Below are 25951 nucleotides of genomic sequence, written 5' to 3'. Positions count from 1 at the left end.
AGGTGAGTATTATAAGCCTGTTGCCTGCTCCTAACCTCAGCTAGCCCTGTTGGAGCAGCATTAGCACTACCCACTAGCGGTTAGCAGCTAATGCTAATGCTCCAGCCTTAATGCCAGAGAAATCCGGGAATCTAAGCTTACTGTAAATAAACTGAAGCGTTTTACTCATCCAAATAAACAGTTTTCAGGAGAGAAATCTGTGTAGATTAACATCCAGTATGCTCATTTGACATGTTACCAAAAATACACTTTTTCACCACTCTTGGAGTAAATAATTTGTAGAAAACATTTCACTGCGAAGCACCTTTTTGTGACTGTGTTAAAGATCCTTAGTATGAACTAAGCTAGAGCTAGTTAGCTAACTAGCCAGATATTCAGCCAGAAATATTAAGTCTTTCTTTGAGCATAGTATATTACTTTTAAGTATTTTTAACAGAAATGTTTTGCTTTTGTAATACACTCAAATATGCCTGTTTGAACATTTGTGACCACAATCTTATTAATACTGAGCTAGTTAGCTATCTAGCCAATTAGCTAGTTAGATTAAGTATTTCATAGACTGTGTTGTATTAATTTCAGACATTTTATGACTTACACAGGTGTTTTGATATTGTGATGGGATCAACTCTGCCCATGTTTCAGCTGTGCTGAAGGTATGTATACTTATTTAATTAGCCAGGTAGCTAGCTTCATCATATTTGAACTATTGTGTTGGATCCATCTAATTGTTTTCCACCAAATTTGATTTTTTTTTAGATGCAGTCAACTCATATAAATAGAAGTTCTATCTGACTGTTTGTAAGTTACATTCAGTAATTCATAATATTTAAAAATACATTTTGCTATGGCATAAATAACTAATTAATCACACTTTAAAATGGTTTTGAATCAATGCAATTCTAACATGCAGATACCAATCAATGAATTTATTAACAAAGGAGTAAGGCTTACAGGGGTAGTCAGAGACAGGCAGGGTCAGTATCAACATGGCAGTGATAATAAACAACATACAACAACAGTGTCAAATAAATAATTGTGTCTATTCTTAATAAAGATAGGGAAATACTGTAGATGATGGGTTAATGATGGAGGGTAATAAGGAAGGTTTAGAAAGGCGGGAAAGATACAGGTGAGGCAGGAAGAACAAATAGCGAGCTTGTTCTAAATGGTAATAAAAAGTGACAGAGCGACAGGAAAAAGAAACAAGAGCGATGGAGCAGAGAAAATGGACAAGGAGTTCCTGTCTGATGTAGACCTGAATGAGTTTAAATGAAATCCAGCACTGGTGTGCAGACAAAGACAGAAAAATAAAACCTAAAGAGGAACATATTAGCACATATTAATGAGTTGGTTTAGTGTACTGTTTGCCTGCTGTGGGAGGAAAAGCTTTGAAAAGGCTGCTTCCTGCTGTGTGACACACGCCATGGGCCTCTGATTGACATGCTGGGTGAATAGTCGCTGGCGGGAGCCTTGATTGGATCTCAGCAGCTGGGGCGGAGATGGTGGTGGGGGGGTTTCAGGGGGGTAATAGGTTTGCTTTGCTTTGTGGCACACGTCTCCACTTGAGCCCAAAAAATAACAACTCTTTCCCTGAGCAAGACTGAGCACAAACAAAGTGTGTTTACTGAGAATGAGAATAGGATAAAAGATAAAATTTAACCTAAAATTAATTTCATTTCGTTTCTATTGGTCCATTCATCATGCTTTTTTATTGTAATGAAAAACTGCACAATTTAAAGTACTTTAAGTTAAAATGTTAAAAATGTAAGGCTGCATCTAAGGATTATTGATTAAGTAGCTATTTTTAACACACTATTTAGTCTAGCCGTGCGAAGTTTGGGACACAGCCCCTGTTTTTATGTCCATGGTAACAGTAACAAAGCAATAACACTCCTTTTGAAAATCAAAATATTCCAGTAATCATGACGTTGATTAAGTCATAGGTTGTTCCAGCCGTAAAAAAAAAAAAAAATTATGACAATCATGTTTTAAAAATAGGAATGTAATTTTCTCAATTAAGCATTCATAATTTTAAGTCTGCACTTTGATGAGACACTCCAAAACTAGCTTTAGCTACACCTCCTGGTGCCGACTGCTACGCTATGCGGAGTCTATGTATATACAGTATATATGTCTATGTTAGTTCAGTTCAGTAATGGCGGCGCTCGTAGCTGAAGCTAGCATTATGGGATGTAAAGAGTGTTTTTAATAAGCTTCTTCTGCACTTTTTAAGTTATAAATGCCTCGTTTTAAATGTCAGAGCTCTCCGGATTCTAGCAAGGAGGTGTGGAGCTACTTTGAGCTGGATAACGGTGGAAAAAGAGATTTATCGGGGCAAAATATGCCCCGTGCCACTGAGTCTGAAGGGTGTTTGGACAAACTGTTAAAAGTTCTGGGTCTCTGAACGCTGTGGGAGAACAGAGGTGTGCTGTTAATCAAAGGTAAGTACTTTTTTATCATGTTTTACTACAACAAAAGGCCATTTTACACCAGAGTTCTCCTTTAAGACATGAGGGTCAGCCAATCCAAAAAAATCAAGAACTTTGAAAGTACCCTTAAGTAAAGTAGCAAAGACCATCAAAAACTATATGATGAAACTGGTATTACCAAGGAAAGGAAGACTAAGAGACCAGTCACTCTGATATACTCATGTAAGGAGAGAGCAGAGAGAGAATGAGATAAACTCTGCACATAAGAAAGTTAAAAGCTTAAAAGGAAAGGTAGAAAGGAAAGAAAAATGAGAAATGGGTTTGGGAGAAGAGTAGGAGAATGCAACACACTGGAGCCAACACTAACATCTATTACATGAGTCATTCAACATCTGCTCCAGTCACGGGCACTGACCCAAGCCTAGCTAAACACACACACACACACACACACACACACACACACACACAGAGTGGAGTCTGACCCAGTGAAGTACTGCACATTTGAGTACAGTGCACTTTTATACAGAGCAGAAGCATGATGCACCCCAGAACCCACTATCTGCTTTGTATCAAATGAGCTTAAGTGCCTCACACACACACACACAAAGTGAGATCATTCAACTACACACTCTTTGCACGCACAAAGGACATTCTCTTTTATAAGAACTGGCTGAGACACACACACATGCACACACAAATTTGCAAAAATGTAAAATGATCTTTGTAAACCATGAGATTACAGTAGATCAAATATATATATATATTTGTTTTAACTACAAGTGCATTACACTCACACAAAGGCCATTACATATTATATATTTTAGAAGGACTGCCAAACACACACATACACACACACACACACACACACACACAGAGGCATGCAGAAATGTAAAATGATCTTTGGAAACTGTGGAATTACAGTAGAGCTTCATAAGAGGAGGATATTTGATTTTTTTCAAAGTGAGATCATTCAACTATTCAACTACAAGCGCATTACACTCACACAAGACTCTCTCTTTCAGAAGGACTGGCAGACGCACACACACACACACACACATTTCCACACACACACTTTTGCGCACACACACAAACAGATAACAGAGAAAAAATGCATGCTTTTTGTCTGTGGCGATATGATGAAAAGCACCCCGCTGTGAGGCTAAATCACACTGGAAAAACTGCAGAATATATCGGAACTCCCCACAGTGTCATTAGACTTGTCTGTCATCCGCATATGAAACAGTGGGGGCGGCTCCACTGAAGCGTGGCTTCCACCGTGGTATGTGTATGCATGGCATGACTAGAGGACGCAAAGAACAACAGTCCATCTAATACAGTTATAATCACTACATAATGCTGTGATGTGTTTCTAATGCAGTTATAATGCCCACATAAGGCTTTCTTATGTACGCATGAAAGTAATGAACTCTGAATAGAATGGATGGATGAGGTAAAAAAATAAATCCTGAACAATGTGTGATCTGTTTTTACTGTAGTGAACTCAATCTGAATTACATATGGCCATATTCTTCACACTATAAGCCTCCCAAGATTACCTGAAGGCGCACTATCAATAAAAGTCTATTTTCTGGTCTATTTTTATACATAAGGTGCACCGGATTATAAGGCGCATTATGCGACACTAGTAAGGAACAGGGGTGTTGCCATGTTTTCTTCATGTTTCCACTAAAGCTGGGTGAAGCATCATTAGCATTAGCAGCTAACCATTAGCAGCACTTAGTGGCGAATGCCACTCAACAGCGCTACACTGAAGAACCCTGAGTGTTTTGGAAAGCCAGGGCGATATGAGCCAACAGTTCATCCCACATAGCTTGTTTTAACATGGTAAACGTGCAGGCTAGCAGAAGAAAAAGCTCCAGCCGTGCTAGCAGTGGTTAGCATCAGGCTACAGGCCAATAATACTCATCTATGAATGGTGAAAGCGCTAGCACTTAATGTGATTACTAACTAATGCTGCTCCAGCAGTGCTAGCCAGAGTTAGTAGCAGGCTACAGGCCGATAATACCTATGAACGACGAAAGAGCTAGAACTTAGCATGGTTAGTGACTAATGCTAATGCTGCTCCAGCTGTTTTAGCTGGGGGTCTCAGTGCTGGAGAACTAAACTGAAACTCCTGTTTAACGCTGTATTTCAGAATGTGTTCCTCTCTAAAACTAGTTAAAAAAGTAGTTAACACATTTGGCCATGATATACAGCAGGGGTCGGCCATTAAGTGTGGCCGCGGGCCAGATATTTTCCAAGCTGTTACTTCCAAGCTACAAAAAAATGTAATGTGTAATGGGATGGAGTGCTGTAGACTAGTAGCTCTTCAGCCCAGATGGTTGTTGATCCCAATTGCAGAACAGTTTATTACAAAGCAGGTTAATCCAAGAAAAAAAAAAATAAACACACTGCTCCTCACACGGGATCGAACCCGTGTCATCAGGGTCGCGGTCCAATACACTTACAATGCCCCAGCAAGTGAATTGGGACACGGCCGGGAAAAAAACGTAATATAAGGAGATAGTAAGTTTGAAAATGGGTGGGAAAACGACAACAGGCGGAAACAAACTACATTTTATTTTATTTTTTTCATTAACGTTCATAACAACCTCACAGGCCACATGTTTCATGCTTGTGGGGCTCATCTGGCCTGTGGGCCGCCTATTGCCGACCCCTGATATACAGTAATGTACTGTTGAAAGGAAGCATCTGCAGAGTCTTGCTTTTGTTGGAGTAGCTGCCTAATGTCCAGGAAAGACTTTTTACTTTATTCTAAAACATTGATGTAAGGATCTGACAGCATCCAGTAACAAGAGCTTTAGTGAGGCCAGGATGTTCTAGATATACTGGAAGAAGCACCATCATTCAGAGAACACAGTTCTCCACAATGCCCCACAGCTCAATCTCCTGCGTTTTATACTGGTACTGTATTAGGTATGGTTCATATTCTTTTGGCAGTACTTCTCTAGAGACTGGACTCTAGACTCAAGCTGTGTGTGTGTACATTTGTAGATTCATGTCAACAGTGGGTTTAACCTGAAGTAGCTGAATGCATTTACTAGAATGTCTGTCCAAACATATTTGGACATATAGTGTAGTTTCTTCTTTATTGTGTTGTTTTTGTTCCAAAATTGATCTTTTTCTGTTTTTTTTTTCACATTCATTTTGTATCTCTTTATAAATAATAAAAAGAGCTTGGTTTTTTGCAGTTGTTCTCATATTCCAAGTTCAGACCCAGACAAAATGCCATGCTGTTTCATTCTGCTGAGTCACTTATTTTTTTTTCCAGAGCTGTATAATATTATAAGAGACCACCTAAAAATGATGAGTTTCTTTGATTTTACCAAGTTAAAAACCTCTGGAATATAATCAAGAGGAAGATGGATGATCACAAGCCATTAAAACAAGCTGAACTGCTTGCATTTTTGCACCAGGAGTGGCATAAAGTTATCCAAAAGCAGTGTGTAAGACTGGTGGAGGAGAACATGCCAAAATTCATGAAAGCAGTGATTAAAAACCAGGGTTATTCCACCAAATATTGATTTCTGAACTCTTAAAACTTTATGAATATGAACTTGCATTATTTGAGGTCTGAAAATTCTTTCAGAATCTTTTTTATTATTTCAGCCATTTCTCATTTTCTGCAGATAAATGCTCTAAATGACTATATTTTTATTAGGAATTTGGGAGAAATGTTGGCTGTAGTTTATAAATTAAAGCAACAATGTTCATTTTACTCAAACATAAACCTATAAATAACAAAATCAGAGAAATTGATTCAGAAACTGAAGTGCTCTCTAATTTTTGTCCAGAGCTGTATACATGGGGAAAACACAGAGATAATAAAGTCGGACACAGATGGACCATCTCTATTATAAGCAAAGTGTTGATAATGAGTTCAAAACCAGAACTACATGTATATCTATTTGTCCAGTAAGCTGAATCAGCTGAATGTGACCGACACCAAAAATACATAATTTAAGAGAAGATTTCATCTACTGAGTTATCTTCCATTCCTGAGCTACATTAGCTTCACAGCTTAAGTACACAAATACAGAGACAATCTTACACAGTAAGCATGTCTCGGCTGATATATTGGAGCTATGTATCTGAAATATATTTCTAGGATGTTTGGCCTTGCGTTATAACATGTTTTGACTATTGTAGAATAAGTCTTCTTAAGATTTTTTTTAAATCTTCAATTCACCTTGGTTTTACAATTTTTTTTATTCTATAAGCGACAAACCGACACACACACACACACACACAGTGTAAAAGAACAATGTGTAAATGGTTTGGAAGATGCACCAGAAACAGTGTCAGTAAGAAGGTCAACTAGATAACAATGAACAATACCCAGAAGGAATAGTTGTCTCTCAGGATGTCCCTGACCTTTAACCCTTTAATGACTTATTATCAGGCAGAATGTTGTGCAGTCAAGCTAAAGGTGGAAATTATTAGCATATACCACACACACACACACACACACACAGTGTTTGTCCCTTTTACAAGTTTTCTGTTTTGCATAATTTTACATTTTTACTGCCAGACTGACTGAATCTAAACATTTCTCTACTGGAACATGTCTGGTGATGTGAAGCAGACACAAAGCTTTCTAACAGCACATTCTGCACCACATTCCACAGAGATAACAGGTAAACAGAGTTTGATATATTGGCAGGTTTTAGTTCATTATTGCCCATGATAACAAATTAAAGAACTACTAAAGCGCTACTATAAAATGTTTTTATCATTACATACACAAAGTAGTAGCAATAAGATGCTGCTACATGTTCGAATTCTTGCTCCATAATTTTGTTCAAATGTAAAATATATTCTTTTTAGGGAAGCTTGTGAACAGTGCAAGAGAAAGCAAGTGTGGCAGCATCATGTAGTGAAAGATACACTCATACGTAAGGCAAATGTATGCTTCTGTGACAAACCTACGCCCTAGTCTACGTGTCCCTACGCCGTATCCTGATGAGCACCTCCCTGTGAAAATAACTACGCTACGCAGACAGCCACAGCTGTGATTGGTCCTCCGGGCCTCATGCTTCCGCCTTCACGGTTTAAACTGCAGAGCGTCGCAGAGCCGACAAATATAAACCTGCTCCACCTTGTAGCGCACTCTCGCTGGATATACCTAGGCTATGGCTTAAGTTTGACACAGAATTATACATTGGCCTTTAGCAGAGGTGGAAAGTAACTAACTAAGTTGAACTAAGTTTTTAAATTAGGTAATTTTACTTTTACTCAAGTACATTTTGACACAAGTAATTTACTTCACTACTTTGGAAAACTCCCCGTTACTGAGTTAATAATTAAATGCGGGGGGAAAAAAACAAATTGTTTAAATAAAAAAAAAAAAATAGTTTTGTTCTCCATGGCAGTGCAGCTGAACTTTTTCCAGCAGTGATTATTACAGTTAGCGGGAGAGACGCTGTGTGAATCAGCTGTGTATCCTGGGGTCTGTGTGCTCGGCTCGGGGGAACCGGTGTTCTGTCAAGTTGTGCTACCCATCGATATGTGCTTCTTTACGACACTGCGCATGCGCCGATCAACATTCTTTTTGTATGATTTCATGTTTTTAATGATAATTCCATAAGTATTGGGAACATAAAACAATCTGCTTGAATGTTAAAAACATGTAAATAGCAGTTAAAGCATAGCAATGGCAAGTTAAAAAAATAATAATTAACTGTAAAACTATAAAAATACAGTTTATAGTCACATATATGACCATTACTTTTTAACAGTAAAGAAAAAAAGGGATCACAATGTCACTTGTTCTTAAAAAATGTTTAATGGATTGGTCTGAACAAATACTGCCTGAAAGGTCCAAATTATTGAATTTAATAATAATTAATTTATGATTTGTACTTTTTTGCATCAAATAATTAAAAGAAACTATGTAACTTTTACTCAAAGTATTTACTTTTACTCGAGTATATTTTTAGATGGCTACTTTTACTTTTACTTGAGTAGAATTTTAGCAAAGTAAAGGTAATTTTACTCAATTACAATGTTTAGTACTTTTTCCACCTCTGGCCTTTAGGTAAATAGATTATACACTGAACAACACTGAACAGCTGCCTTTTCCATTTGCCTAAAATTTCTTTAGGATCAAAAATCTGTCTATCTAATGTTTTTAAGATACAAAATAAAGTGATTTACCATATTTAGATTAGACAAACACAAATATAAAGGATCTGTGGCTTAATAAAATAAATGATGCGTTCAAAAGTGAAATTCTTTTAACATACCGCTATCTGTTTTTGCAAATGAACTCAATTGAATTGAATTCTGTTCATGTACTGCAAAGTTTCTTCTAACAGCAAACAGCTTAAAATCAGCTACTGAGCTCAGCTCTACACTAACCAGCAAATACCTGCACTCATTCCTCAACATTATACCAGCAGTGCATCACTGCAGAACCGCTAACCTAACAGAGCACACACACACACACTCAGCCCACAGCTGTTCATTACAGTGCCAAATATCCCCACAGGGTGAGCACATTTTGACTAGAAATGAAGTCAGTCTGTTGTGCCTACAGCCAACACATAAATGACAATCAAGCGTAGACCATGCACCATCAGTACTCACAGCTAAAGCTGAAACAACGCTCTTCATCTGTTACACCTGATTCAAGATCAAAAGATCTGAAAATCAATTCAGTTCAGTTCAGAAGGGGCAAATATAACAATCATACACACATTTATATTAACATTATAGGGCTTATCCTGGATACTAACTCTAGAACGTTAACCTTCCTGTTATGTTCTGGGTCAAATTGACCCGTTTTAAAGTTTGAAGATCTAGGAAAAATAGTTTAAAATATTTTTTCAGTATGAAACTTCTTCTGCTTTTCTTAATAAGCATATAATAGCATATAATATGAACATGATTCATTTCACATATTTGCAACCATCCCCTGCAAAAACGACAAAAATTAAAACAAAATTGCAATGTTATGTTTCAATGTTATGTAAAACTATTGTGTTTTATAAAATGTTGGTCTTTCAAAAGTAATAACGTAGTAAAAGTAAAATAAAGTAGTGAATTATCCTAATTGAAGCATTACCTGTTAGAGGTAAAGAACACCATTGCCTTAAATATTGATAGAATCATTAATAATGGTGTTAGTAATGAAATATTCACACTGCTTGTTAGGATTTTTTGGTTTCAGACATCTTTTGGGTAATTAAAAATGCAATTTGCGATGGGATTTGGAGTCACACAATAATGCAAAAAAAAAATACATCTCTGAAGGATTGTAATAATTATATTTTATGGTAAAGTTTATAGTTTTTCGGTGTTCTAAGTAGCTTTATTAATGTTTTTAATTATATATCTTACTTTTGCTATTAGGTCAATGTACAAGACACTATGCTTCATAATGACATATATTTTAAAGTTATTTTGTGTGCACATTTATGCATGTAATTTCCTGGGGACACAAATGGCACCCATTCAGCAGAATACATATATCTAATTATTTTATTAATAACTATTTGTTAAGGTGGTTTAATGGGATCTTTTTGTATATTCTCAGGTTCTTTATTGTTCTAAGTTGTACCAACATCCATTTTCTTTACTGCAGGTATATGTTTCCATCCCATCACTCATCCTGATACATACAGAATTTTCTATTTATTTGATTGTTTGAATGATTTTATTACACTTTTAAGTTTAAATAAGGTCATTTAAGGTCATTTAAAATATATGCCTGCAGTGTAGGTATGGCTACCCTGCTCCTGCCATATACACTTACAGAGAAACACAAACATATACACACAATCTCTGAATAGAAATAAAGGCATGCAGTAGCATATATAACTGTAGACTCATGCTGACTCCTCACTCCCTGTCTTCCCATATTCATCCTGCAGAAAAGTACTACCTTTTAAGGTGGAGGGGAGTGGGGGAAGGACAAATGAGAGAGGGGGGAGGGGGAGTGAATAATACGAGGAGTCATTCATCTCTCTGACAGCAGCACAAGTGTTCCACTGGAGTTCACACACACACACACACACACACACTGCTCCATCACCTCTACTGCAGCGCAAGAACTATTTACACACACACACACACACACACACACACACACACACACACACACACACACACACACACACACACTACAGCAAATCATGTTGCCGTTAAAACAAGACATCAGCATAGATATTCGTGCACATTTCACCTTATTAAAAGCCACTACCTGGTCCATCAACCAGTGGCATGCTATTGGACAGATGAACAACATCTGTGTGTATCATCTTTGGAACATACGTATGTCAGGTCCAGTGATGTCGTTACTTAGTAACGCGTTACTCTAATCTGACCCTTTTTTTCAGTAACGAGTAATCTAACGCGTTACTATTTCCAATCCAGTAATCAGATTAAAGTTACTTATTTAAGTCACTGTGCGTTACTCTCTCTCTCTCTCTCTCCACCTCATCTCCTCCACACACACACACACACACCGCTCCCTTACCCATTCCCCCTCCGCTCTTCCCCAATCACACGCGTCTCGCTTTCTCCCCTGTCTCTCTCTCTCTCTCTCTCTCTCTCTCTCTCTCTCTCTCCACCTCATCTCCTCCACACACACACACACACACACACCGCTCCCTTACCCATTCCCCCTCCGCTCTTCCCCAATCACACGCGTCTCGCTTTCTCCCCTGTCTCTCTCTCTCTCGCGCTCGGCGTGTCTTTAGTTTCCGCCCGTTTTCGTTTTTCGCCAGTTCTCGGCGCCCTATCTCTTTATAAAGGCGTTTTTTTTGCGGCCGCGTCCCAATTCACTAGCCAGGGCAGCGGTCTGCCACAAATTTGATTGGCAGAGGAGAGCGTTTAAAGATTTTACACCACACGTTCGCTGTGGCGCAGAGCGCACAATACCGTAAAGACAAGAAAAGTTCCGGTGTTTTAAATGAACACTGTCAGAATTAAATCCTTCTCAGTAGTTGGGTCCGGTATGGGTCCGTATTGGACAACGTCTGGGTCCGGACCCGGACCGCAGTCTGCAAATATGTGATCCCTGGTCTAGACCATATACACGGTTCTGTTTTATAAAACCACTCCTTGCTGCCCTGCAGAGAACACAGGGCCGCTGCTAAGGTTTTGGAGGCCCTAAGCATAACTGGTCAGGGAGGCCCCCTATTTGTTTATTTTATTTTAAGTTTTTATCTTACACAAATATTGCACTGGACAAGTTTTTGTATAGAATGGCCACATACACTTTAAAAATGGTTAAACATGCGCAAGATTTAGCGCCTCCATGCATTTTTTGATTATTTATTTGACTGGAAAATGTCACATCTGGCAACAACCAACAGAGCAAACCGAGCCGTGCCATTTCAGGCAATAGGGGTGGGGGCATTATATTATGCACAAAAATAATAACGTGCCGCTTTTAAGTAGTGGAGTAGGTGCCCCATGCAATGTTTAAAGACAAAAAAGATGAGCGTATCATAAATAATTCACATTGGGTTTAAAATTTAATTGGGTGTCATAATTTCAACACATTTCATTCTCAGTCAATTTGGCTCCCTGCAACTGCAAAATGGTTGAGGCCTAACGCTGGCTGCGTTGTCTGCGTATGCAGAGCGGCGGCCCTGAGAGAACAACAAGTTCAATGTTCAGTTTTACAGTGTTAAATATGTCAGGTCAAGAAAGACTTTCTTTATTTTATATATTTTTTATAAAAACAAGTATTTATGTTTCGTAAAATCAAGAAAGACCATATTTTATTTTTTTATAAAAAAAATATTTATGTTAATTTTTTTATTTTTATAAAAAAAACTTATTTTTTTAGGAAATAGTTCAACTTAATAGAGATAAATTGTTGCTGTTAAAAATGCATTTTCCAATAAAGGGAGTATTGGCAAAACTGGTTATAATGTTTATGTTAAGGCGGCGGGAGGTGGTGTCTGCAGCTGCTGAAAGTAACTAATAAAGTAACTTGTAAAGTAACTTAGTTACTTTTAAAATCAAGTAATCCATAAAGTAACTAAGTTACTTTTTAAAGGAGTAATCAGTAATCAGTAATCGGATTACTTTTTCAAAGTAACTATACCATCACTGGTCAGGTCCCTGTCTGTATGAACACCCCCTATCAAATTTCAGCAAAGCAAACACACAGAAAGCCCAGACTATATAATATATAGGTATTAGCAGAGGTGGAAAGTAATGAATTACATTTACTCAAATTACTGTAATTGAGTAGATTTTATGAGTAATTTGTTAAGTAGTTTTTACAATAGGTAATTTAACTTTTACAAGTACAAGTACATTTTGTCACAAGTAATTTACTTCACTACATTGGAAAACTCCCTGTTACTGAGTAAATAAGTAAATGCTGGAAAAAAAAATGTCTAAAAAAAAATATATATAGAGAGTTTTGTTCTCCATGGCAGCGCAGCTGAACTTTTCCCAGCAGTGTTTATTATGGTTAGCAGGAGAGACGCTGTGTGAATCAGCTGTGCTCGGGGGAACCGGTGTTCTGTCGAGTTATGCTACCCATCGATATGTGCTTCTTTACGGTACTGCGCATGCACCGACAAAGTTTTTTTTGTATGTTTTCATGTTTTTCATGATAATTCCTTAAGTTTTTTTGGAAACATTAAACAATAAAAAACATGTAAATAGCAGTTAAAGCATAGCAATGGCAAGTTAAAAAATAATAACGAACTGTAAAACTATAAATATACGGTTTATAGTCACTTATATGAGCATAACCTTTTAACAATAAAGAAAAAAAATGGATCATAGAAACCTTTACCACTTGTTCTTGAAAATGTTTTATGGGCTGGACAAATACTGTCTGAAAGATCCTAATTATTATTTGGAATAATAATTCATTAAAAAGATTTAATTTATGATTTGTACTTTTTTACATCAAATAATTAAAAGTAACTATGTAACTTTTACTCAAAGTACATTTTAAATTGAGTACTTTTTCAAAGTAAAGGTATTCTACTTAATTACAATTTTTCAGTACTTTTTCCGCCTCTGGGTATTAGTGTTAAATATACTTATTATAAACTGTACTAGTTAAGAACACTCATGTGAGTATATCTGTATTTATGGAATCTATTCAGTGCAAACATTCAAACTGATTGTAAATTATACATAGATAGACTTATTGGAACACATCTCTTATCATTGAATTGAGTTTCATTCAGTCCTATAAATGTTCAAGGTCCTACAGCCATGCCTTTACACACATTAATTACCTTAGAAACCTTGGTTCAACAGGTCATTCGGTGAAATATCTTTCTCCTAGATATTTTATCATCAAAATGAGAGTGGTATTATTAAATGTGGAAGAGTTACAGAGTTGCTGAGTGCTGAGGAGCATAGTAAAGAGAAGTGTCCAACACTCTGCTATCTCCATTTTACCTTCTAAAAGGTGCACTTAAAATCCTTTAATTTGAACCTTATGTAAGAATTTTACCAGTCAGGTTGCAGTAGCAGGAGCAGTAAAGCCACTCTGCTTAAGTACAGCTTAATACAGGAGTTTCAGTTTAGTTATCCAGCACCAAGGCTATAGAGGTATTAGAATTAGCCACTAACCGCGCTAACCGATAAAATTTTCGCTGGTCAGAGGTGAGTATTATCGGCCTGTAGCCTGCTGCTAACCCCCAAACAGGCACTGCTGGAGCAGCATTAGCTGCTAACCACGCTACATGCTAACTCTTTCACTATTTAGAGGTGAGTATATTGGACTGTAGTCTGCGACTTTACTTTACTGTGTTAAAACAAGCTACGTGGGAGGAATTGCTAGGTAATATTGCCCTGGCTTACCTGAACACTCAGGGTTCCTCAGTGTAGCGCTGTCATGCAGCATTAGCTGTAGTGGTTAGCTGCTAATGCTAATGCTGCTGAAATCTTACTGTAAATAAACGGAAGCACTTCACTAACCGAAATAAACAGTTTTCAGGAGAGAAATCTGTGTAGATTAACATCCAGAGCTCGTTTTACTTTTTACTTATTACAGTTTAGTTTGCGAAGCTTAGCTTTACTTCACTTAGCTAATTCCCCACCACCACCACCTAGTGGTAAGACCTGCTGATTTAGAAGAGAAACATGGAGACACCCTTGTTCCTTACTAGTGTCGCATAATGTGCCTTATAATCCAGTGCGCCTCATGCATGAAAATAGAACAGAAAATAGACGTTCAGTGATATAATCCGGTGCACTTTATAGTGCGAAAAGTACGGTAACATTAAAGCTAAAAACTGACCTGTGGGATCTTCATGACGTCAGTTTTCCTTGAGTGGTTTAAAACATATCACCACTACACTCTATAGTAATAGAAGTGTGGTTTTTTTTATGCTTCTTTTTCTGACAGACTAATGTACCAAATGTAAATTTTAGAGGGATAATGCTGTGAGGTTGTTTTCAAGCGTTTGGCATAGGCCAGGAAAGTCTTAGTGCTTTAGCGATCAAGACATTTTGAACTAACAAATCTAACATCAGTGGCTGACTTTACAAATGCAAAACTTCCCACTCCTCCCACAGTCTTGTAGAAAGTCTTCTTAGAAAGAGTGAAGGCTGTTATAGCAGCAAAGGGGATTAAAACTTCCAATTAGTGCTCATAGATTTAGAAAGGTATATCATCAGACGACACTTCCTAGTGGACCAGAACTCCATTCTACACCATAAATGCAATTTTGCACAACTACAAAAATTTCATATCATATTCATATTCTGTAACAATACTGTAAATAATACTAGATTTGGTGTTTCCTATATGTACATATATACACACTATTTTAATAATTTGTGATTAAATTAAATCCTCTTTTTCATAAGTTCCCTTAGTGCCCTAGTTTAAATATTTGTCAGAAGTCTGTGTATACAGTATGTCTATTCTACGGGTTATGTTAATAAGGTTACAATTACATGCCAAAAGTCTTGGGATATCAGTATATAAGCTGATCAGAAAGTGTTTGTAGACTCAGGGGACAGCTTGGGAACACCCAAACGTGTGTAATTTGTGAGGTGTTATCTAGTCAATGTGAATTCTTAACATTTCTCAGTCCACAGTATCACACATGTGTACAGGGAATTCATCATTAAAGTCATTACCACTCACAGTGGACAACACAGTGGATGTAATGATCGAGACCAGCAGCCTCTGGCTGGAATTGTCTGTGCAGACAAGTGACTCTGGCAGAAATCACATCCATATTTAATGCATGCAGTGGCATGTTGGTGAACATGCATACATTTATGCACCCACCCAGGAATATTTGTTATTTATGTGTAACATAAAAAAAGTGTGTGTGCCTAAATGTAATTTTCTAATCCCTCATAGTCTTACGCTCTGGCTATATTTTGACTATCATTTCTGTGTGTGTGTGTGTGTGTGTGTGTAAAAGCACTGTTTAAATCATGTTGACTCTGTCTGAAAGGAAGATAAACACATGCATGAGTGGCTGCCAGGATTGGATAAGAACGAGAGGGAAGTGTCGGTCATTCTTCTCCCAGACTGACAGGAAGTGAGCCTAAGAGAGCACCTGTCACCCAGAACAATCAGAAAGAGAGAGAGAGAGTGTGTGTGTGTGTGAGAGAGAGAGAGAGAGAGAGAGAGAAAGAGAGAGAGACAGAAAGAGAGAGGGGAAGGGGGGGAGCTATTTTATAGCTAACCTTCAACCCTCTCCTTCAGGCTCAAGTTCAAATTCATCATCCGCTACTTCAGTCTGACAGTTAGAGCATTGAGGATGTGTGTGTGTATAAATATATCAGGAGAAGACACCTTGCTGTTTACACAGTAAATACTGCTAAATTAACTAAAACACTTTCTAGAGAATAAAAAAAACACTGCAACTGTTCTATATAAAGAAAAGTGGTGCGATCAGACAGAGCTGACATTTATCTAGCTGCAGTGAAATGTCACAGTGTGCTGGATGTCTGCACTGAATAGAGACGTCTGTTCTTCACTCACAGAACAGATCCATATTTATATAGAAAAGATCAGACTTACCACCTCCAATCTTAACTTGATTTCATGTGCAATGTATCTCAATGTATCTCTAATTTCACACAAGAACACAAAAACTCACACACACACACACACACACACACATTACACATCAGTTACGTACCTCTCGGTCTTTCAGCCTCATGGCTAGCATTAGCTGGTTGCGGTGATTAGACAAGGCTTCACGATAGTTTCCTTTGGAGAAGAATGCCGACCCCAGGTTCCCATGGGCACGGCATTCTCCAGACTGGTCACCTGATGAAGAATTAAATAGGAAGTGACATTCAGTATGAAGTTTTTTTTTTTTTTTAATTTATTGCACAGTAATATTATGTACTAATGCTTCTGTCTAGCTAAATTAATTTTAACAGAATGTTAGAAAAGATACATTTCTATTTGCTTGTTTTGTGAGAAAAGATTAAGGTAAGGTATTAATTCTTATTAATTAATTAAGTCTAATCAGAGTAGGTTTTGGTCATATACAGTACCAGCCAAATTGTCATGCCTGGTGCTGAATAGCTTCTATGTCTCCCACACTCAGCTCTACCTACGGTCTCCAGTCTCCGGACTACAATACCCAGGATGCATCACATACTAACACTTACTTTTTAACTGTTTTTATTTGTTTGATTTTACTTATTGTTTTACATTTTTCTATTTTATTTAATTTTATTGTGAAGCACTTCGAGCTGCATTTTTGTATGAAAAAGATGCTAAATAAATAAAGTTATAACACTGCACATGGCAACTCCAAAAAGTCAAATCACCGGAATTCTTAACACCTGCTCACCTGCCTATATAAACCCCTCACTTCATTTCACCTGTGCTGAGTATGGATGGATTACCATTGAACAACGTGCTTCTTTTAGCCTGTATTTTCTCTCTTGGTGCTGAACCTGTTTTTGTATTTACCAACTTTGATTTTTCCTTTCCTGTGTATGACCACTGGACTTTAATTGTGCATGGTACGTTTTCTCTCTCTTGCTGCTGTTCACTGATTCACTGTATTGACCCTGCTCAATCTGACTATGACATTAAATCAAAAGAGGTGTGTCCAATCTTTTGTCTGGTACTGTAAATAGTTGGTCTAATGTGTTGTTCAGATTCCGCATTTCTAACTGCTTGGTGATATATGATAACAAATAACACATACACTGCTTCCTAAAACAGCAGGGATTGCCAGTGTCAGTATCCACAGCTTCTCTTTGACTATAAACTGAAATGCAGCAGTTAGCTGTCTAAGCCTGTCTCATACTGAACACACTTAATCTAGTCTGCATTTTCCTCCTGGGGTTTACAGGTAAAGCTACCCTATTACTGTCAGTCAGGAAGAGTTACATCAGGAATGCTGTCATGTCTTGGCACAAACACAAAAAGTTGACAATAATCCCAATTTAGAAAATGTGGCGTGAACACTACAACTTATTATAGACTATTAATGATATAAATATATACAGCTCTGGAAAATTAGAGAGATTCTTTGATTTTACCAAATTTAAAACCTCTGGAATATAATCAAGAGAAAAATGGATGATAACAAGCCATCAAACCAAATTGAACTGCTTGATTTTTTGCACCAGGAGTGGCATAAAGTTATCCAAAAGCAGTGTGTAAGACTGATGGAGAAGAACATGTCAACATGCATGAAATCTGTGATTAAAAACCAGGATTATTCTACCAAATACTGATTTCTGAACTACTTAATATTTTTTATTATTTCAGCCATTTCTAATTTTCTGCAAATAAATGCTCTAAATGACAATATTTTTATTTGGAATTTGGGAGAAATGTTGTCCGTAGTTTATAGAATAAAACAACAATGTTCATTTCAAAATATATTTCATTACTCAAATATATACCTATAAATAGCAAAATCAGAGAAACTGATTCAGAAACTGAAGTGTTTTTTTTCCAGAGCTGTACATAAACAGTATATCAAATATTGATATCTGGTAATAGGGCAATCAGCAAACAGAGATCCGATCTGTTTGTATAGGACTTACAGTGAAGTAAAAAATAAAGTAATAAAATTAAATATTATGGTACCACTTTAAAATAAGGCCACTTTAAAAAGGGTTTTTAAATGGTTAATAAATGAGTCTATAAATGATTATTAGTTATGTTGTAAATATTTTAAAATATCAATAAAATAATATATAAATAAATAGAAGGGCAACAGCGGCCTGTCGTTTACCGAATAGTGATTCCACATTCATTTATACTGTTAATTTTTGTCTTTTCCATTAGTCAGCATTAACATATTATTATGTTAACAACTTTATTAATTTATCATTGATATGAGTATTAAAAGTAATTTCTTATACTGAGATATTACTATAGGGAGTAATATATATATATATATATATATATATATATATATATATATATATATATATATATATATATATATATATATATATATGGAGAAATTACTGTTTTGCTTTATATAACATAAAGTAATTCTGTGACATTCTACATTTGATCAAAAACTGTTTTTTATCTAATACCCAGCACTGTCTGCTGGCACCACTGAGTTCGATACTATGAAAACATGAATACAATCTTTTGTACCTAAAGTCTTGACAACTTCCAGGTCCTGCTGCATGTAGCCTGTGCTTTTCTCTGTGTTTCCCATCAGCCAGTGGGCACTGCTGAGAGCCGAGAACACAGAGCCACGGAGCTTCAGGCTGCAGGTGCCGATCTTCAGTGCAGCCTCCAGGACCACCACAGAGGCAGCATGGTGCCCCGCTGAAAGCAGCTCCTGCCCAATCACAGACACCACCACAAACGGGCTCTTGTCCAGCTTCATCTTCTGCAGCTGCTGGTATGTGGGCTCCACTGACTCTGTGATGAGAGATGAGAGAATTGAAGGAATATTCTTCAGTATAGCTTTAAATATAGAGACAAAAAAAGTGAAAACCACTAAAATGAGACCGTGCCAATCAAGAAAAACCTCTGATTCAGAATCGCACACAATAGCAGTGATGGACCACAGACGCCTGATCAACCTAAGTACTACCTTTAGTAGTCACTGATTGGCTGAATCACTTGTTAAAATTTTGGTTTAGTAATGAAACCTGCAGGAGAAAACAATGGTTTAATTCTTCTAAAAGCAACAGTCACACAAATTTAAACAAAGAAAAATGATAAAATGATTATGAATATCTTACCTGTGAATTGTAAGGTTTATAAAGTTTACTAGCAAGCTTAGCAATTTAATCATAATAAAGGTGTCATTTTTAATAAATGTGTCCTATTGAGTAATGAACGAGTGCTGGATAGAAAAGCCAAAAAACGATACTTTGCAACAGAGAGACGTGTAAAAATGAGGGAACATAGAAAGACACACAAGGTGACCCCTAGAGTCACAGAGAGAGAGAGAGAGAGAGAGAGAGAGAGAGAGAGAGAGAGAGAGAGAGAGAGAGAGAGAGAGAGAGAGAGACAGACAGAGAGAGAAAGAGAGACAGAGAGAGAATGTGAGAGGCAAAGGGCGAGATAAAGACTAACAGTGAGAGAGGAGGCAAGCAGTGACATAAATCAATGTCTGGCCATGTGGGAGCTTTTCAGATCTTACACACACACACACACACACACACACACACACACACCGAAAGACATGCTGATAATAAACTGAAAAAGACAACAGTGTAAACCCTTGCAAATGCATATTAAATGTAGCTTTGACCTTTTTAGAAATAAGAGCGTGAATATAAAGATGTTATACTTCACACTGTACGGCACGTTCTCATGAATATACACACATATCAGAGAATAAACTCTCCTGACAGAATTCTTCCACATCAGCATTTCTGCCTCACCCACAGCTGTGCCTGTTTATAAGGGCAGTGTTTCTTTGATGCACGTTCATAGTTCATGATTGCATTTCAAGTGGCAAGAACTACAGCGTCATTAATCATCGGAGGGTGGGAAGAAAACTCTGTGACAGCATACACATATTGAGCTACCTGGAACAGGCATCACAGGTTAATACCCCCCCCCACACACACACACACACACACAGAACACGAGAGAGAGAGAGAGAGAGAGAGAGAGAGAGAGAGAGAGAGAGAGCATCCAAAACCCCACCTGTCTGCATTCAGCTTGGTGTTTCATCTTGCCTCACAAAACCTTTACAAAGACCCAACATTTATTTGTGCTTTTCTTGCCTCTCCTTGTTCACACACACACACACACACACACACACACACACACACACACACACACACACAAACACACACACACACACACACACACATAAACACACACATCTCATACACACTCTTCATTTCATCTCTGCAGCAGTAGAGCATCATTTCCCTCTCTTCTGAATAAGCACCATCCCTCCTCAGCCCATTTCACAATCCACTGCAGCCATTCTGCTCCATGTATTTGAATGCAAATTTGACTTCTATTAAATCCTGAGAAGAGAAGGCTGTATGATTATGTGTGTGAGTAGTACTTTGTTACAGCTGGTCTACACAATTTGGAGAAGCTTTCTTCTATGTCTGGAGTATCTTGGTCAAAAGCTAATACATATCATGACTGAGGAAAAAAGGCACATTCAAATTAATTAGGTACAAATTATATGTGATATTACCAAGAATATTTTTGGAGAAAAAGCACAGCAGCAGAGATATATGTAGGCAGCTGGTAATGCTTAGTGAGTAGTAGGGTTGGAAGAAGATACAGATACAAAAAGGTACAACAAAAGACACATTTTACAGACTGCTAGCAAACCTCCCATTCAAAACAACTGTTGACAGTTTCAGAAATGGTCTTGATGCTGAGGTTCTGTGAGAATACTGATTTGCCTTTGGAAAGACTGGTTTCCCCACTGTTCCTTTATGTAGTTTTACCAAATAAAGAGAATAATATTTTGAAAAGGTGGGAGGATGCTCAAAAAAATAGCAGCAGAGATATATCAAAGTATCTCAATATGCAATAACTGTATTGATTACTATTGTTAGTAAATTAATTTTAAATTTCTAAAGTGTCTTCCCATCTCCAGTTTCTCATTCCAACAGTGAATGAAGTGACTGACAGCCTTGGCTACAACTGACCATCTGCAGGCCCACAAGAAACTAACCACATGATACTGCCCGAAGGTTGCTGCCCACAGGACACTGCCCACAAGATAATGCCAACAGGACACTGCCTAAAGGGTGCTCTCCACAAGACATTGCCCACAAGACACTGCCCAGAGAACAATGCCCACAGGACACTGCCCAAAGGACAGTACCCACAGGATGCTGCACACAGGGTGCTGCCCATAGGATACGACACTACCCACAGGACACGAGGTGCTGCCAGCAGGATGCTGCCCACAAGGTGTTGCTCACAAGGTGTTGCCAGAAGGACTCTTCCCATAAGGTGCTGCCCACAAGACACTCCCCACAGGACAGTACATACAGGATGCTGTCCACAAGGCGCTGCCCACATGGCGCTACCCATAGGACATTGTCCACAAGACGCTGCTAACAGGGTGCAGCCAACAAGGCACTGCCCACAAGACTCTAAACGCAGGGCGCTGTGCACATGGCGCTACCCCAGGACACTATCGACAGGACACTGCCCACAGGACACTGCCCACAGGATGCTGACAACAGGGTGCAGCCAACAAAGCACTGCCCACAAGACTCTAACCACAGGGAGCTGTGCACATGGCGCTACCCCAGGACACTACTTACAGGACACTGCCCACAGAACACTGCCCACAGGTCACTGCCCACATATTCTTAGTCCAGTGTTTAAAAACTCCAGCAGCACTGCTGTGCCTGATCCACTTTAACCACCAGTAACAGACCATCATGTCAGAGTCACTGCAGAGCTGAGAATACTGTTCTGAAATAAAAACAGTAGCTGTTCTATGGTGGTCCTGTGAGGTCCTGACATTATAGAACAGGATAAAATGAGGATAATAAACATGAAAACAGAAGAACCGTTATAAACTACTGTAAAGTACAATAAATATCAATATGTGTTAAAACACGCAGGATAATGTCATGCCTGCTCTGTGTATGTACATTGTAGCTTTACTACAGGCAGCAGAGAATCACTAGATTTAATTACACTAACATTGTCTGATATCTCTCAGGGGGGATACTGACTCAGACTCTGGGAGAATGCTATACATCTGCATGAAAGCTTCTCTCAGTCTTTTTTTCTCATACCTACATTCTGAGATGGGAGACACAACCCCACGCTACATATGACTCAGATGAGTGGCGGATGAATGCAGCACAGGGAGGAAAAAATAATATGCATTTGATCTCTAAGGAACAGCCAAGAGGAGAGAGAGGCAGAGAGAGAGACTGTGCCACTGAGAGCAGGATACACTCTGGCACAGCTGGGAGAGAGCTTCTGGGCAGAGATGATACCCTGAAGAATCCCTGGCATGTGTTTTTGGAGAGCTGTTTGAGGATTCATTGTGCCGGGAGAAGTGTGTCAGAGAGACAGAACAATGGGTAGGAGGCATCAGCACAACACAAGGCCAGCTCAGACACACAGAAAGCGCTAAGTGCTTAGAAACGATAGCAGCAGAGAACACTGAACACATGCAGGAGACAGAGTTGGCTTTCATACAGGAAGAGTCTTGGAGACACCTAAATATATGTTTTCATAATTTACTGAAACTGCAACTATTGTAAAAAATGCCCAAATTATTTCTAAAGCCATTTAGGTTAAGTAGAAAAGCATTCTTAATAGATTTAAAGCTGCTTCGGTATATTTTATACAGCTCTGGAAAAAAATAAGAGACTGCTTTAATTCAATTGCAATATATTTGAGTAAAAAGAACATTGTTTTTTTTTATTCTAAAACTACAGACACCATTTCTCCCAAATTACAAATAAAAATATTGTTATTTAGAGCATTCATTTGCAGAAAATGAGAAATGGCTCAAATAATGCAAAGAAAACAAGTTAATATTCATAAAGTTTTAGGAGTTCAGATATTTGGTGGGATAACCCTGGTTTTTAATCACAGTTTTCATGCATCTTGGCATGTTCTCCTCCACCAGTCTTACACACTGCTTTTGGATAACTTTATGCCTTTACTCCTGGTGCAAAACTTCAAGCAGTTCAGCTTGGTTTGATGGCTTGTGTTTAAAAAAAGTTATTTATATTTTTCTTTTCTTGCTATGTTGTCTCTGCAGGCTCTGTCCCTCTGCTGCTGCTGTACCTTCATCAGACTAACGCCGTTACTTTTTTCAGTAACGAGTAATCTAACTTATTACTCTGACTGTAACTATAACGCCGTTACCATTTCTGACACCCCGTTACTGCACATTACTTTAGCGCTCAGTGAACTTTTTTGTTTTAACTTCGCTTTGCCCTGGTTAACCCCTCCTCTTTCTGGTGAACTTGAGCTTCTGGCCGCTGTGCCTGTAGGTTTACGTGGTTTGGCGTGGTGAAGTGAGCAGTGATGTCAGTAACGCGTTACTAAGTAACTCTAATCTGACTCTTTTTTTTCAGTAACAAGTAATCTAACGCGTTACTATTTCTAATGCAGTAATCAGATTAAAGTTACTTATCCAAGTCACTGTGCGTTACTCTCTCTCTCTCTCTCTCTCCACCTCACACACACACCCACACCCACACACACACACACCGCGTTCCCTTCCCCATCCCCCTCTGCTCTCCCCCAATCACACGCGTCTCGCTTTCTCCCCTGTCTCTCTCTCACTCGCGCTCGGCGTGTCTTTAGTTTCCGCCCATTCTCGTTTTTCCGCCAGTTCTCGGGCTCCCTATCTTTTTATAAAGGCGGTTTTTCCCGGCCGCATCCCAATTCACTAGCCAGGGCAGCGGTCTGCACAGATCTGATTGCCAGAGGAGAGCGTTTGAAGATTTTACACCACACGTGATTGGTCTGTGAGTTTCCCATGCCGCAGAGTGCGTATACCGTAAAGACAAGAAAAGTTCTGACGCTTTAAATGAACACTGTCAAAATTAAATCCTTCTCAGTAGTTTACTGGTTTGGGTCCGCATTGGACAACGTCTGGGTCCGGACCCGGACCACAGTCTGCATATATGTGATCCCTGGCCTCGACCATATACACGGTTCTGTTTTATCAAACCACTCCTTGCTGCCCTGCAGAGAACAACAGGTTCAATGTTCAGTTTTACAGTGTTAAATATGTCAGGTCAAGAAAGACTTTCAATATTTTATATTTTTTTATAAAAACAAGTACTTATGTTAAGTGAACTCAAGAAAGACCATATTTTATTTTTTATTTAAAAAAATATTTATGTTAGGTTAATTCAAGAGAAATGGTCTTTTAATTTTATAAAAATAAATAGTTCAACTTTAAATGTCTAGAGATACATTGATGCTGTTAAAAATGCTTTTTCCAATAAAGGGAGTATTGGCAAAACTGGTTATAATGTTTATGTTAAGGCGGCGGGACGTGGTGTGTGCAGCTGCTGAAAGTAACTAATAAAGTAACTTGTAAAGTAACTTAGTTACTTTTAAAATCAAGTAATCCATAAAGTAACTAATTTTTTTTTAAGGAGTAATCAGTAATCGGATTACTTTTTCAAAGTAACTATACCATCACTCATGGCTGGATTACTGACCGGGCCAGTGGGGCCAGCGCCCAGGGGCCCTTGAGGTCAGGGGGCCCCGGGGGGGCCCTGGCCGAAAACTTTTTGCGATGCCTATCAACATTTATGGTACAATATATTTTTATTTCCGAGGGCCCTCCATTTTAAGGATCCTCTGACTATTAGGGATTTGACCCCATGGCCTCTTGGGGGCCCTAGCCATGCTTTTGGAAAAAAAAATGGATGAGGTGTTGTGGCACTGCTCTGACTTCGACTTCTGGCTATTAGGGGTCCTAGGAAAGAGGGGGGCATATTTTTAGAGGGTCCTGGTTATGAGAGCCCCTACCAGGGGGCCCTAGAGAAGAGCAGGGCATACCATTAGAGGGCCCTTGATCACAAGGGCCCCTGCTATGGGGCCCTTGACTTCCATAGAAGTAGTTTACCATGGCTCCTTGACTTTCTAGGGAACTACAAATTCAGGCCCTTACTTAATGTTTCTGAATTTGTATTGTTTCAAAATTATTATGTTCACTTTCTCTTAAGCGCAGAGACACAAATTAATTTAGCAATTTTGCAATTATTTAAATTTAAGACAAAATTGCTTGTCTGATGAATGCTATCTTTGACACCGATTAAATTGAGTGAATTTGGCCATGGGTGTGATTTCACTTATGTGAAAACAACAAGCCATTTGACTAGTTTCATGTTTCCCCTTTAATAAACAACAGTAAAGAGACCAGTGGTCACTCTAGTTCTGAAGGAATGCATGAAAGGAAAAGTGCCTTTTCATACAACAGAACTGCAAGCTAATTTTACTGAGTAGCTCAATTTTGGTTTGGTGACAGATGATGAAACAGCAAGTGGTTTTGTTGTAGTAGCTGTGGCTGCGTATGCGTGTAACCCTGATATTTTGTTTGAGGATTATTTATTGGAAAACATATTTTATTCAGCTTGTTATTCAATGACTATTCAATGACAATTTGACATGA

At 38.3% G+C, this 25951-nt stretch overlaps 1 protein-coding gene across 2 annotated transcripts in view; it reads right to left on the bottom strand.

Moving 5' to 3' along the window:
• The window catches only part of LOC103036679 (tetratricopeptide repeat protein 28), a 203933-nt gene that overhangs the window by 94425 nt on the left and 83557 nt on the right, over positions 1-25951 (bottom strand). For both annotated transcript variants that reach the window (XM_022664890.2, XM_022664891.2), the window contains exons 3-4: positions 18994-19266; positions 16547-16677 (exon numbers count right to left, since the gene is read on the bottom strand). In XM_022664890.2, the coding sequence (XP_022520611.2) occupies positions 16547-16677; positions 18994-19266 (404 nt within the window). The remainder of the gene's footprint in view (positions 1-16546; positions 16678-18993; positions 19267-25951) is intronic.

This window comes from Astyanax mexicanus, chromosome 22 (genome assembly GCF_023375975.1).
Source record: "Astyanax mexicanus isolate ESR-SI-001 chromosome 22, AstMex3_surface, whole genome shotgun sequence".
In the NCBI taxonomy this organism is placed as follows: Eukaryota; Metazoa; Chordata; class Actinopteri; order Characiformes; family Acestrorhamphidae; genus Astyanax; species Astyanax mexicanus.
The sequence above is the reverse complement of the archived record's forward strand: the minus strand, read 5'-3'. Positions and strand labels throughout refer to the sequence as shown.